Here is a 13,621-nt window from a genome sequence, read left to right as displayed (position 1 = left end):
AAACGTCTTACCTCTGTGCTTGCCAACAAGGGTTTCTGCACAAAGTACTAAGTCATGTTTTGCTTGGGGATCAAATACTTATTTCACTCACTGAAATGCAAATCAATTTCTAACCTTTATATAATGTTTTTTTTTTTTTTTTTCTGGATTTTTGGTTGGTATTCTGTCTGTTAAAATAAACCTACCATAAAAATTACAGACCCCTCATCTTTTTGTAAGTGGGCAAACTTACAAAATCAGCAGGGGATCAAATAAATATTTTCTACACTGTATATGTATATGTATATCTGTATATATGCTGTCAATCGATTAAAAAAAATTAACTAATTAATCGCACATTTTTCTGAAATTATTCGCAATTAATCCCACCTAACATTAAAGTTTTTAAATATACTTTTATATTGCAATAATTTCACATTCAATCTTCAAATTAATGTACAAATAACATAAAGACAGTATATTTTTTAAAATTTGTTTAATGGCATCTTGTTTATGATTGAAGACCAGTATCAATGTTACCAATACTGATTTCTCTATAAGCCCCCCCCCCCTTGGACGAGAACCTCCTTCTCTCAGCCAGAACACTGAAGATGGGTCATGGATAATTCTTCAAGGATTACAATGACCCAAAACATACCACCCATACAGAAATTGAAGTTATCAAACACTAAATTCTAAATTAAATATATGAATCCTTAAAGCTATAAAAGTTATTTTTTCCCTCTTTTTTTCTTTTCATCAATTTCTAACCTTTATATAATTTTTTTTTTTTTTTTTTCTGGATTTTTGGTTGGTATTCTGTCTGTTAAAATAAACCTACCATAAAAATTACAGACCCCTCATTATAAAATATATTACATGAATGCACAGTTTTAAGGCAGCTTTAATCACCTTTTTAGTAACTTCATGACTTAACTGACCACGACATCGCATGCACGTAGTTTATTTCAAACTTTGATATGAAAGGATACAGGCTACAGCGCGCGCCGGCACCTTTGTGCGTGCAACTGAAGAGCACGTGCTGCGAGCACAGTACCGTTTCCGCACTTGTTTGACTCGCGTCTGGCACTGAAGTGAAGTGGAGCGCGCGTCTGAAACGTCTCCCGTTCTCAGTTGTTCTGCGACTGAATAAATGTACTTCTTGTCAAGAGAAAAATTTACAGAAGCAGCAGTTGTGAGTGGGGTGGCCAACCCTAGCCCCGCCCCTGCGTTAATTGCGTTAAATATTTTTAATGCGTTAAACTGAAAAAATTAATCGTCTGCGTTAACGCGCTAATTTTGACACCACTAATATATATATATATATATATATATGTATTTTGTATGTTTGATGAGAAATACCATTCATTAGTGCCTTCGCAAATACACACGTCCCCTATCGATACTTCACTCGTACTGAGTCTTGCTAAAGATGCTATGGGAAAAAGCCTTTTTTCTCCTTAACTGAAGCCTTTTTCCAATCAACTGTAACTGTACGGCCATTGGTTCGTGCAGTGTATTAGAAATGAACCAAGGGCTCAGCAGCGGAGCTGCACGAGCCTATGGCGCCGACGCCCGCCAGAGCCCGCCAGAATGGGTGGGGCCATCTGGCTATATAAGCGGGCGCTTTGCCACAGGATCTTCAGATTTCTTCTCCTTCAGCGATGACGACTACGCTCTCCGCTGATCTACGAAGCCTGCTCGCCGTTTGACACGCCTCCCAGCTGGACTGAGACCTCTCTGCTTGGCTGATCTGCCTTTTCTTCGCCGCTTTCACCCGTCCTTTTCACCCAGCTTGACCAGCGTCCCTCTGCCAGCGCAAGCGATCTGGTCTCGTTTGGGGGGAGTGAAGACTTGCTGCCCGATGACAGCATGTCATTGGCAGCCTCAGAAGCAGAGGAGCTGTCGGGCTCGGTTACCGACCCAAAGCCGGGATGGATGCCGAACTTCTCCGTATCCTCTCAAAGGCGGTTGAAGAGCTGGGAATAGAGTGGTCTCCACTGGAGGAGCCCTCTCGCAGCCAGTGTTGGGGGTAATGCATTATTTTTAAAAGTAACTTTCCACAACACTGCTCGCAGCCGTCTGGATGAGTGGTTCCTTCCGGGGCGCCGTCAGGCCCCTTGCCAGCGTCCCTCTCCGTTTTTCCCGGAGGTCCATGATGAGCTCACCAGATCGTGGCGCGCTCCCTATTCCGCCCGCCTCCGTACTTCCACTTCATCCGCCCTCACCTCAGTCGACAGCACTGAAGAGAAGGGGTATGAAAAGTTGCCTCCCCTGGACATGTCAGTGGCCACGCATCTCTGCCCGCTCACGGCTATCGGCTGGAAGGCAAAGGCCGCCCATCCGTCCAAGCCATGTAGGACCACTTCAACACTCGCTGGACGCGGCGAATCTGGCCTGGACCCCGCGACTCTCAGGGAGCTGAGGAGTGCGACTGACCTGGCTCAGTGCGCCACCAAGACAACCGCTCAGGCGATCGGAAGGTCGATGGCCAGCCTTGTGGTGCTCGAGCGCCATTTATGGCTGACGATAACGGAAATCAAGGACGCGGATAAGGTTTTGTAGTTGGTCCCCTTTTGTAGTTAGTCCCCTTCCTTGACCCCCGATTTCTCCCAACGGCCTCTTTGGACCAGTGGTCGAAGGGTTCGCCGAGCGCTTCACTGAGGCACAGAAGTCATCCCAGGCCATGCGACACTTCCTGCCAAAGCGCTCCAGCTCCACAACTGCTCCTAGTCACCCTAAGTCTACGCCGACTCAGCAGCCCACTCAGCAGACACGAGGGCGTTCCCGCTCAGCCAGACGCTACCCCTTTCCTAAGCGCCAGGGACCCCGACCCAAGATAGCGTTCGACCTGGCGCCTCAGGCGTCTTCCTGATCTGCAGGACAGGAAGAGGAGGGGGCCAAGTCTCGCTACGGCTGGACCACCCCCCAAGCAGCCTCTCTTAAACCTCCTATCACCCCGTTTAACCCCGGGTGCAGAGGGAAATGCGTTTGTTGCAAATTCTGGGCCCGTTCAAGCGCCCAAGCAACCACCCGCTGTTATAGTGGGAAAAATAAAACACAAACATTTTCAAAAAGAGAGCACATTTCCTCTTCCGTTTCTCACGAGTGCCCTGCCTCAGCGCAGCCAGTCACTCGAGTTAATCCAACCCCTTGCAACATGGGCCGAGGCCTGGCAGGCCATCCCCGGAGTGTCAGAATGGGTTATGGGGATAATACAACGAGGATATTCACTCCAATTCACTCGTTGGGTTCCTCCAGCTCAGAGCGAGTCAGGCTTCTACAGCCGTTACTTCCTCGTCCCCAAAAAGGATGGCGGCCTCCGGCCCAGCCTCGATCTCAGACTCCTGAATTGTGCCCTCATGAAAAGGTCGTTCAGGATCACTACACTGAAACAGATCCTCTCGCAAATTCGCTCAGGGGACTGGTTCTTTTTGCTGGACCTGAAAGACGCATACTTTTGACATCCAGAGAGCCCCCCGTCACAGACGATTCTTGAGATTCGCCTTCGAAGGAGTGGCATATCAGTACACGGTCCTTCCCTTTGGGCTGTCTGGCTCCCCGCACTTTTATGAAGTAAGGCAGATGGGAATCCGCATTCTCAACTACCTCGATCACTGGCTTGCCTTGGCTCAGTCGGAGGCAGAGTTAATATCGCACATTACTCTCCTCCTCCGCCACTTGGAGTGCCTGGGACTCAGGGTCAATTTCGCCAAGAGCACGCTGTCCCCCAGCCAGCGAATATCGTTCCTGGGAACAGTTCTCTACTCAGCTCAAATGAGAGCGGTAGTCACACCAGAACATGTTCAGGCCATACAGAAACTTGCGGCCTCCTTTGAGATCGGTGCCACGCACCCTCTCAAAACGTTTCAGAAGATGCTGGTCCTTATGGCAGCAGCATCACCAGCACTACAGCTGGGCCTGATTCGTATGCGGCCCCTTCAGCGCTGGCTGAAATCACGGGTTCCATCAAATGCGTGGCATTACGGACGCCTACAGATCAGGGTAGAACAGGCCTGTGTAACAGCCCTGGCCCCTTGGAAGAGCTCTCACTGGATGGAACAGGGCGTGGCCATGGGTATGGTTTACAGAAGGAAGGTTGTCATGACAGATGCCTCCAACATGGGTTGGAGCCACTGTGCAGGTTTCTCTTTGTGAGGTTTGGTTAGCAGTGACTGAAACATAGCTTTACACACAACTGCCAGTCTGTATGGAGAGGATCTTGAGACTCCAGTAGCTTCAAACACCTGTTTGCTCAGCAGTGGCTTTTTAACAGCTGCCATTACAATACAGTTAATTTGTTTGACAGAAACTTTCCTTAATAAATCTTTATCTGACCAAGATCTTCTGTGCTCTGTCACTCACAAATCTTTTGACAGTTCAATAATTTCTATTTGCTTTTTGCAAAATATTGTTTGTTTTGATGCCTTTTGCAAGACATTGCATTGTTTCATAGTGTTCATCTTCAGAAACATCTTTCTTCCTCACCATATTGCATGAGAACTGTGACTTGCTTAATAATATGGAACAACCTCTTTAAGTAGGGTTTCCATTTACCTAAGAAGACTTGGCAAACTATTGAACAAACCTGTCTGAGATTGATACTCTCTGCGCTTCCTCCCTCTGAAGATGACCGAGAGCTTTCCTTGGTCTGCCCTGTCAGAGTTCTGAAGATTTACATTGAGCGTTCCGCCCCGTTCAGACGGTCAGAACAACTCATTGTTAGCTTCGGTAACCACACCAAAGGGCATCCGGTCACGAAGCAAAGACTTTCCATGTGGATAGTAGACGCTATCACGCTAGCGTAATCTTCCTTGGGCCTACAATGTCCCATCGGTGTATGGGCCCATTCCACCAGAGGCATCGCCTCGTCTTGGGCATGGTTTAGCAGTGTGTCCATTATGGAAATCTGTGAGGCGGCCGGCTGGGCCTCGCCATCCACATTTGCTAGGTTTTATAACCTGGAAGTCCCGGCCTTACAGGCCAGGTTCCTTTCCGCTTGAGGGGACATGCACTTGCATTATGCAAACAGTTCTGACAGAGAGTCCTTGACCGTAACACGCTCAAGCTCTTGGGTCGATTTATTTGTCGGCTCTCAGCCCCTGGGGTGCCGAAGTTGTACGAATACTCTGGAACAATTACCCAGGCCGGGCGTGACCTCTGTGAGTTCAGCCAGTATTACTGTGTTCCCATAGCGTCTTTCGCAAGATGCAGTACGAGTGAAGTATCAATAGGGAACGTACTCGGTTACTAACGTAACCTCGGTTGCCTGAGATACAGGAACGAGTACTGCGTTGCTAGCCATGCTATGTAGCTGCACGACTCAGTCGTCGCTTCAGTCGAAGTAACCTGAAGATCCTGTGGTAAAGTGCCCGGTTATATAGCCAGATGGCCCCGCCCATTCTGGCGGGCTCTGGCGGGCTTTGTCGCATTTGTTCATTTCTAACCAATGGCCGTGCAGTTACACTCTGTGATTGAAAAAAGGCTTCAGTTCAGGAGAAAAAAGGCTTTTTCCCGTAGCGTCTTTAGCAAGGCGCATTACTTGTTCCTGTATCTCAGGGAACCGAGGTTACATTAGTAACAGAGTATGTTTACTGATGTGACAGACAGTTATTAACCTCATTCTTTTGTCTCTACACATAAAGAGACATTTGCATTAATGGGTGAATATAACTGTAAATGTGACCAATAGCAGTTGCATTAAACACCCAGTTTACGCTTGTTTAAAATTTAAATTACATTTACAAAATGAGCCTACATTAGCAGAAATGAGCCTTTTTAAATAAAGGTCCACATTTAATAAAGCACTGGCCATCTTAAAGTATTTAATTGTAATACTGAATATCACACTAAAATCAAGTACTTTATCATCAGAATACAGTAAGTGTACTTCTTTAAAGCATGACGAAAGATTATTAAAACAATTATTTAAAATTTGATTTAATTTTATATTATTACAAAGTGCACTTTTTAAAAGTGTTGTAAGTTGTACTTACAGATACAATGCATCTCATTGGTGGGTACTGGTCAAAAGATAATTTGCACACCTCTTTGAAAACATTCTGAACAATCTCTGAAAATTAAATGTATGACAAGAAGGAAATTGTTATTTAAACTAAAAAGTATTCAAATTCAATATTATTTTATTTGTTGTTGTCTTTTTCTGTATGCTGTACCCACTTTAGAGTTACTCTAAAACAGATGACAAAAAATGTTTCAGTCTAAATTTAATTTTTATGTATTTCAATTGCATACAAATTTTCCATCCATTTAGATTACATAGTTTAGATAGTTTTAACATAAACAAATTAATAAACACAATTTGATTCATATGCGTCAGTCATACGTGAATGAAACGGGTAAGATTTATGTAATAGTTAACTGCAAAGTCCCCAGTGTTAAATAATAACTGCTCAGTGTTCATGTGTTTCCACACTACAGAGTGTTAAAGTAGCATTGAAGCAGTGTTGGAGTTAAGAAGATAATTATGTGATAATTGACCATTAATTATGAACAGCTGCTGTTAACAAGCAGAATCACTGAAGAAAAGAGAAACACGAGGACTACAACTGACTTCAGCCACAGCCGAAGATGAAATCAACTGATATAAAAGAAGACATTAAATCTCTTAAGATCTCAGCAGACAGACTTTATTTCTGTCAGACGTCTACAGAAGCTCTTATTGAGAATTAACAGAGGTTTAGATGTTGTTTTATTTTTTCGTTTGAGATTACAATTAAAACAGCAAATCCCGCCCCACGACTGCCAAAAATAAGTGTTCACGTGAGCAAAAGCAAGCAGGTCAAAAAATGCGGAGCACAAGAATGAGGGGGATGATCACACGCGTGCTATGAGACATATCCTCGCTCGAGAGGGTTTGTATTGCACGCACAGGTGATGTGATGCGCACGCGAGTGTTTAAAAAGAGCTCGCAGGCTCCCGTTTCCTCGCACTGTTATCCTCTCGCGGAAGCAATTTACCGTGTGCGTAAACAACTGGTGCACTTGATTCTTTTTGGCATAGATTTGCCGGCATATACCGGCTGTTTATTGATAGCTGTAGGTATGCAATGCAGAGATGTATACGCCACGCCCTCTTCTGAAGACGGTGCGGGAATGTGCAGCTCATTTGCATTTAAAGTGATACACACAAAAACAGCTCTTTTTTTAGACGTGCCCCATAAATGACATTTTCAGCATGTTATAATAAAGGATCTGTGGGGTATTTTGAGCTGAAGCTTCATAGACACATTCTGGGGACACCCAAGACCAATAGTACATCTTGCAAAAAGGGGCATAATAGGTGCCCTTTCATTTGTTTATGTTAAAACTATGTAACCTAAATGGATGGAAAATTTGTATGCAATTGAAATACATAAAATTTAGATTTAGACCGAAACATTTTTTTTTGAGTGTATACTGTATTTAGAAAATGTAGAAAATACACGCTGTACCTCGTACATGTTTCAGTGTTGCCATAGCTGGCTCTTGAAGGGCTGCCACATGGTCCTTGATGACACTTTCAAATTCACAGAAGTCACTGAACGTAAGCAATTCTCTGCCCCGATGCATCTCATTGTACTTGTCTACCATTTCCGTCACTTTTGTTGTGACTGCATTTATAATAACAAAAAGAGAAAGTCAGGTTTAGGGATAATGGTACAGACACAAATGGTTTTAACATATCTTGACTTACATGATTCTTCAGTGCCACTTAAGTAGTTGTCCCAATTCTTGAACACAGGATGTATGAGTGCATGAATGTTTCTGTCTTTTGAATGTCCTGTTCTGCTCAGTTCATTTATTTGATCACTGAACTCCATTATTATCTACACAGGAAGAAGAATAAATAATAATAATAATAATAATAATAATAATAATAGTTATGATAATCTATGGGGTAGATATGGATAAAGGCTTTATTGTGTTTTATTCTCAGAGCTCTAACCTCACTGAGAAAAGGTCCCATTTTTTCTACTTCCAGAGGTGGACCCTGATCGTAGTTTTTAAGCTCCCTTTGCACATTGACTAGCCCAGTCTGAATCTGCTCAGTCAAGTAGGGCAGCGATTTCTGTGTTCATAAGAAAATATAATTGGATATAACTGGCTAATCACTTTATTTAACCATCGTATTAAAACCCATTACTTAACCACTTGCAACCCAATGAACATCACTACAGTTAAATGCAGCATTTAACAATCATGATTTCATTAACAGGAAAATAAATAAATAAATAATTTAAGCATAATCCCTCATTTAGTGCTTGCCTTAATATGATCAACCAATTCTTTGGTCAGGTTGTTTGCCAGGAATTGAGTAGATGCTTTACCATCATTCAGTAGGGAGCTGCCAATAAAAAGAAAAATCGTATATATCCTATATCTAAATATGAAACATGCAAACAATTCATAGATTTGCAGTCATGGTAAGAATTACATTATGAATGCATTATTACTTGAAATATCGGTGGTTCCTAAAGAATTTCATTTCCATCTCCATGGCTTTAGAAAGAGGGATTTTGTTATTGATGTCACTCTGACCACGGCATCTCACAATAATATAACCCTTGCTGAGAGGAATGACTTTGCCCTGAACAATGTTTAAAACATCAATCTCAGCTCCTCTGTCAATGAGGTCTGGCTTTGTGAGAATTGCTAACCCATGCATTCAACAACAAAGAAATAAAGGTTAGGATTAGCATGAATCATATATTTATAGGTATGTAGCATTCATGAAATATATGTGTTAAATAAATATATCATAGAAAACAAAATGTAGGCAAACCAAGAGTTCTGTATCCCTCGGGGTCTACATCTTGTGCCATTCTTAGTGCTTCTGTTGTTGCTATGTCAACATTGCAGGGCACAACAACTAAAATGATGGTTTCACTTTTGGCAACGTATTTTAATATCAGGTTTTTGATCTAAAAATAAAAGATAAAATGTCCCTTGGTTAAAGAGTTGTGAATCTTTTAGCCACTATTATACACTATAGATTGTTATATATACTTCCACAATATAGGATATCTATAAAAGTATGTGGCCAAGAGGTTAGAGGGAGTATTCAACACACCCTCAGGGTAATTCATAAGCATTTTGCAATTTGGCAACATTTTCAGACGATCTGCTTACACTCTCTTGAAGGTTAGCTTTAGTGATGGACATTCAATTCGTGGTCATGTTTAAAGTTTTCTGTATGTGTACGATGAATTATAAATGTGTATTAAGAAAGTAATTTTTCTTCTTGAGATCTTGAGTGACTTTAAACTGCATTTGTCATGGGAAAAAAAATTGCTAACTTAAATTAGCTGATTTGAAACAAAGTATTGTGTCAATCTTAATATCTAAAATATTTTTTGCAGATGCAGGTTTACAGCTTAAAAGCCTGTTCACACAAATGTCCAAATATTTACATGTTTTCAAACAGCTTTTTAGATTTTTATACACTGTATATGCTCACCTGATCAGCAATATCATCAGGTTGACCATGCACAGGTACACGGGTGATACCAGGTAGATCGATCAGAGTGAGGTCACAAACATCAGGAGATAAAATTTCCAAAGAGATGAGTTCATCAGAGATTCCAACTGCATTTCCAGCAAGCTTGTTTTGAGCTGTCAAATACATATTCAAAGTTTGCAGACTTAAACAAGTCTATTTTTTTTTTTCATGTGGTACTAGTGAATTCGACCCTGGAAATCCACTTCAGGACATAGAGATGTGCAAAATTCACAGCTGAATAGAGAATGTATTGTAAATTCTAATTCACTTTCTAAATTTAACTTATGGATGCAAATAGGCCAATGCATTTCAATTCATTAATTTAAAGGGAACCGATTCTGAAACTCTGAATTTTGCCCAACCCTGTTATAATCTTTCTAAGATGACTTTCATCAGGGTAACATTGCCACTAATGCTGGATATGTTGGTTATGATATATAAGGGTTTTCTGTTCATACTGACCTTCTCTGACAAGGTTATCCACCTTTAATGGGTCATTAAACTTCTCTTTGTGACCACTGTAAGAAATGGCCCCTGACCATGGTCCTTTTTTTAACTTTCGTAATTTCAACTCAAGAGGACAGCGAGTGACAATACCTTAAAAAAAAAAATAAATAAAGATAATAATAATAATAATAGGCAAACAATATACCTCAATGATCTCAAGGTGGCCTAGTTTTCAAATTTCATTTATTTTCACACATTCTAACAAGATTGTGAGAACCAATGATATGAAATGAGATTTGAAAAGCAGAGGGTGAAATTTGAGCAAATATTTACAGTGAAGACTATATGACACTATACAGTGATGAAGATTATATCAAACAATCCATATGGACTACTTTTTAATGATGCTTTTATGTCCTTTACATAGCTTGACAGTTGTAATTGCTGTCATTTTTATCCATCATGCATTTCACTTTGTGTACTATGAATGAAAAATACAACAAAGTTATACAACAAAGTAGTGAAAACTGAAAGAACACACACAAACACAAACGCGCACACACACACACACACACACACACACACACACACATTTAATTGCTTTTGGATTTCCTTATTTTTAAACTTTAGGCAAAACATTTGTTAAATAATTCATGAAAAAAAAAATTTTTATTTTCACTATTCAAAATTATTAAGTGCAAAAACCAGATGATTAGATTATGGAAGTAGGGGGAACTTTTTTTTTTTTTTCAAAGCATGGCATAAAAATGTGAATCTACTGCAATATGTAGTATTGCAATATACAGTATAGTTTAATTTAGTCACAAGGTGCTGCAATGAAAGGCAATTCAGAATCTTACCACTTCCTCGTGGTAAAGCCACACCAGAAAGTGCTTCCAGAACAGAACTCTTTCCAGAACTCTGATCTCCCACAACTGCAATCGATGGTAGATCCATATCCTTATCAATGCCGATCAACCTCAGAGAGTCAATCAACTCAATCAAAGGCTGAACAGACTCAATGAAGTGATTGTGGAATGCTCCATGAGTCTGTAACTCTGAAAATGAGCTGTATAATTAAAACATGAAAAGAGAGAAACAAGCAGAAATGATTTAGCCCATTAGTTGGAGGTTCTTTAGTGGAAAAAAAAAGTAAATACATAAAATAATATCTACAAAAACCTTTCACTGCAGAGATGAAGACAGACCAGCATGTTAGTGTTCTGATATGAATTAGAATATTTAATTATGAGGCAACATCAATATTTGAGTTGCAAATATGTTAGTATTGCATTGTATATAGGTGCTTCTTCAATGATAAGCACTTGATGATCCAAGAAACGTCATCCTCCTCATCTCAGATAAAGTATTATTTAACAGCATGCAATGGTGGAAATGTCAGTGATGAAAATTATATTTTAAAAATAGTTCACATAAGATATCAGACACACTTAACGTTCTAAGGTTAATTTTAAAGCTAGCACACACACACACACTCATATATATCACTCTTAACAGATAATATTATATAATATAATATATATAATTTGCATTATACTATCATGTGTTTAGTTATTATACTCAATTTAATATACATTAAAATACAGTTATTTTAATTCTTTGTCAAACACAAAGGTAGAGCAACTCAATCTTTAAGAAAGAAAGAAAGAAAGAAAGAAAGAAAAATCAAACATCTAACGCATCTAAATACTGTACCTCTCTGTGCCTTGGGAATCATAGTCTATAAGTTTGTCCTGACCATCCATAATTTGTCTAAAGATGAACTAAGAAAGTCCAAACTGAGATATGATTTGTTAGCAACTTGTTTAGTGTTAGCAAAAAGCACATTTAAATCAGCAGTTTCTTTAGTACTTCCACTTTAATGGTACTGTGCATAGTAGTAAAAAAGAAAATGTTGTCTTCTTACCTTATCAAAATCCCTTAGGTTTATATAGGCCATCTTTATACTATTTTCAACATTCATTAACAGAATGTACACCAATAAAACAAAAGTTCATTGTTAAAGAAATTAAAATGAGATGACTCATATGAAATGATTGAATTGTCTGGAAACAATGGTGAAAGGTCAGAACTGATTCATAGAAATGCTTATTTTAGTCAGGACCACCCTGTTTGATTAAGATTATTTGTGGAGGCACTGAATGTTACAGTAGTTTCCTGGCAGTAGGCTTTGCTCTGAAGGGTTCAGCTTCCAGCTGTCCACAAGCAAATCCTCACTGAGGTTTGAACCCCCTGAAGCCTAACGTGACAAGCATGACTGTCAGCAAACCAATAAAGTTTTATTTTATTTTCAGTTTGGTTTTACTTTCTCTTTGACTTTTATTGCACATCATATGATATGTCTAGTATAGCAACTCTGAAAAGCCTGATTTGGTACAGGTGTTCATAGTTATATGGCCAAAAGAAAGATGAAATTCTGATAGCTCGTAATGTAAAACAGTAAGATCTTCATAACAGTAAAGCAGACTACTTACATAAAATTATATAAATATCAGTTGTCACTCTATATCTCCCAATAGTATGCCTTAATAAGATGATATTTAAATACTTAGTTTTATGGTCAAAGCTGTCACGGCTATGCTGTATTAAAACTAGGGGTGGCACGATACCATTTTCTCAGAACCGATCACGATCCGATACCAAAAATTCTGAGTATCGGACGATACTGATCCGATACCAGTGCAGTTTTGTTTTTTTTAAATCAGTGTATAATTTCTATACCTCAGTGTGTGTTGACCTGATCATCACTCTTTTGTGTGTTACACACAATCTACTAAATATAGACAACTTCATATTGTCACGGTACACAAGGCAGAGACATGAGGTAAGAGTGCAAACAGGTTGGTTTATTGACAGAGGCTGGCAATGAATAACCATGGCGGTGCAGGGAGCTCGGGAGGCCATGGCGGTGCAGGGAGCTCGGGACGCCATGGCGGAGCAGGCAGTTCAGGAGGCCATAGCGGAGTAGGGAGCACAGGGAGCCATGGCGGAGCAGGCAGTTCAGGAGACCAAGGCGGAGTAGGGAGCACGGGGAGCCATGGCGGATCAAACAGTTCAGGAAGCCATGGCGGAGCTGCCTCGGAGGCTGCGGCCCCAGCCCTCTACGGCTGGAGCCATACTACCCTCCCCCCCCACAAAAAAAAGAAATTCCTTGGGGACGCTTAAAGGCTCCAAGGCCCTCTCAGGGCCAAAACCGGGGACTGGAGCCCTCCCTGGGCTTAGCTGGGGATCAGGAGCCCTCCCTGTGCTTAACAGGGGATCAGGAGCCCTCCCTGGGCTTAACTGGGGATCAGGAGCCCTCCCTGGGCTTAACTGGGGATCCGGTGCCCTTCCTGGGCTGAACTGGGGATCAGTAGCCTGTCCTGGGCTAAACGAGGAATCAGGAGCCCTCCCCGGGCTTAACTGGGGATTGTTACGCCTGCCTGTTTCCCCCTGCTGGCTCTGCTAAACAGTGCAGAATTTAGTTGGGCCACAGGTGCATTCCATTAGTAATTAAACCTCTGATGGTGTTAGTATAAAAGATCTGTGCGCCTTAGCGTAAGGTCTCTCTCTCTATTTTCCACTCTCTTATTCATTTTTTCCCCCCTAATATTTCTTTCCTTTATTGATTGTTAGTGTCAGAGTATTTGCATCTTTAGTTACCACACGCGCGTGTTTCCCCCCCCCCTCCCCC

The 13,621-nt window shown here is 41.1% G+C and overlaps 1 protein-coding gene across 1 annotated transcript in view; it reads right to left on the bottom strand.

Moving 5' to 3' along the window:
* mxf (myxovirus (influenza virus) resistance F) overlaps positions 1-11,945 on the bottom strand; it is a 26,516-nt gene extending 14,571 nt beyond the window's left edge. Inside the window, exons 1-11 of the mRNA XM_016535527.1 lie at positions 11,936-11,945; positions 10,788-10,967; positions 9,943-10,077; positions 9,439-9,593; positions 8,764-8,902; positions 8,435-8,633; positions 8,247-8,325; positions 7,927-8,049; positions 7,675-7,807; positions 7,433-7,591; positions 5,976-6,052 (exon numbers count right to left, since the gene is read on the bottom strand). Of these exons, the coding sequence (XP_016391013.1) occupies positions 5,976-6,052; positions 7,433-7,591; positions 7,675-7,807; positions 7,927-8,049; positions 8,247-8,325; positions 8,435-8,633; positions 8,764-8,902; positions 9,439-9,593; positions 9,943-10,077; positions 10,788-10,967; positions 11,936-11,945 (1,389 nt within the window). The remainder of the gene's footprint in view (positions 1-5,975; positions 6,053-7,432; positions 7,592-7,674; positions 7,808-7,926; positions 8,050-8,246; positions 8,326-8,434; positions 8,634-8,763; positions 8,903-9,438; positions 9,594-9,942; positions 10,078-10,787; positions 10,968-11,935) is intronic.
* Between the last annotated feature and the right edge of the window lie 1,676 nt (positions 11,946-13,621).

Source organism: Sinocyclocheilus rhinocerous, unplaced genomic scaffold (assembly GCF_001515625.1).
Source record: "Sinocyclocheilus rhinocerous isolate Xijiao unplaced genomic scaffold, SAMN03320098_v1.1 scaffold190, whole genome shotgun sequence".
Classification (NCBI taxonomy): domain Eukaryota; kingdom Metazoa; phylum Chordata; class Actinopteri; order Cypriniformes; family Cyprinidae; genus Sinocyclocheilus; species Sinocyclocheilus rhinocerous.
Note: the sequence above shows the minus strand (reverse complement) of the source record. Positions and strands in the feature narration are given on the sequence as shown.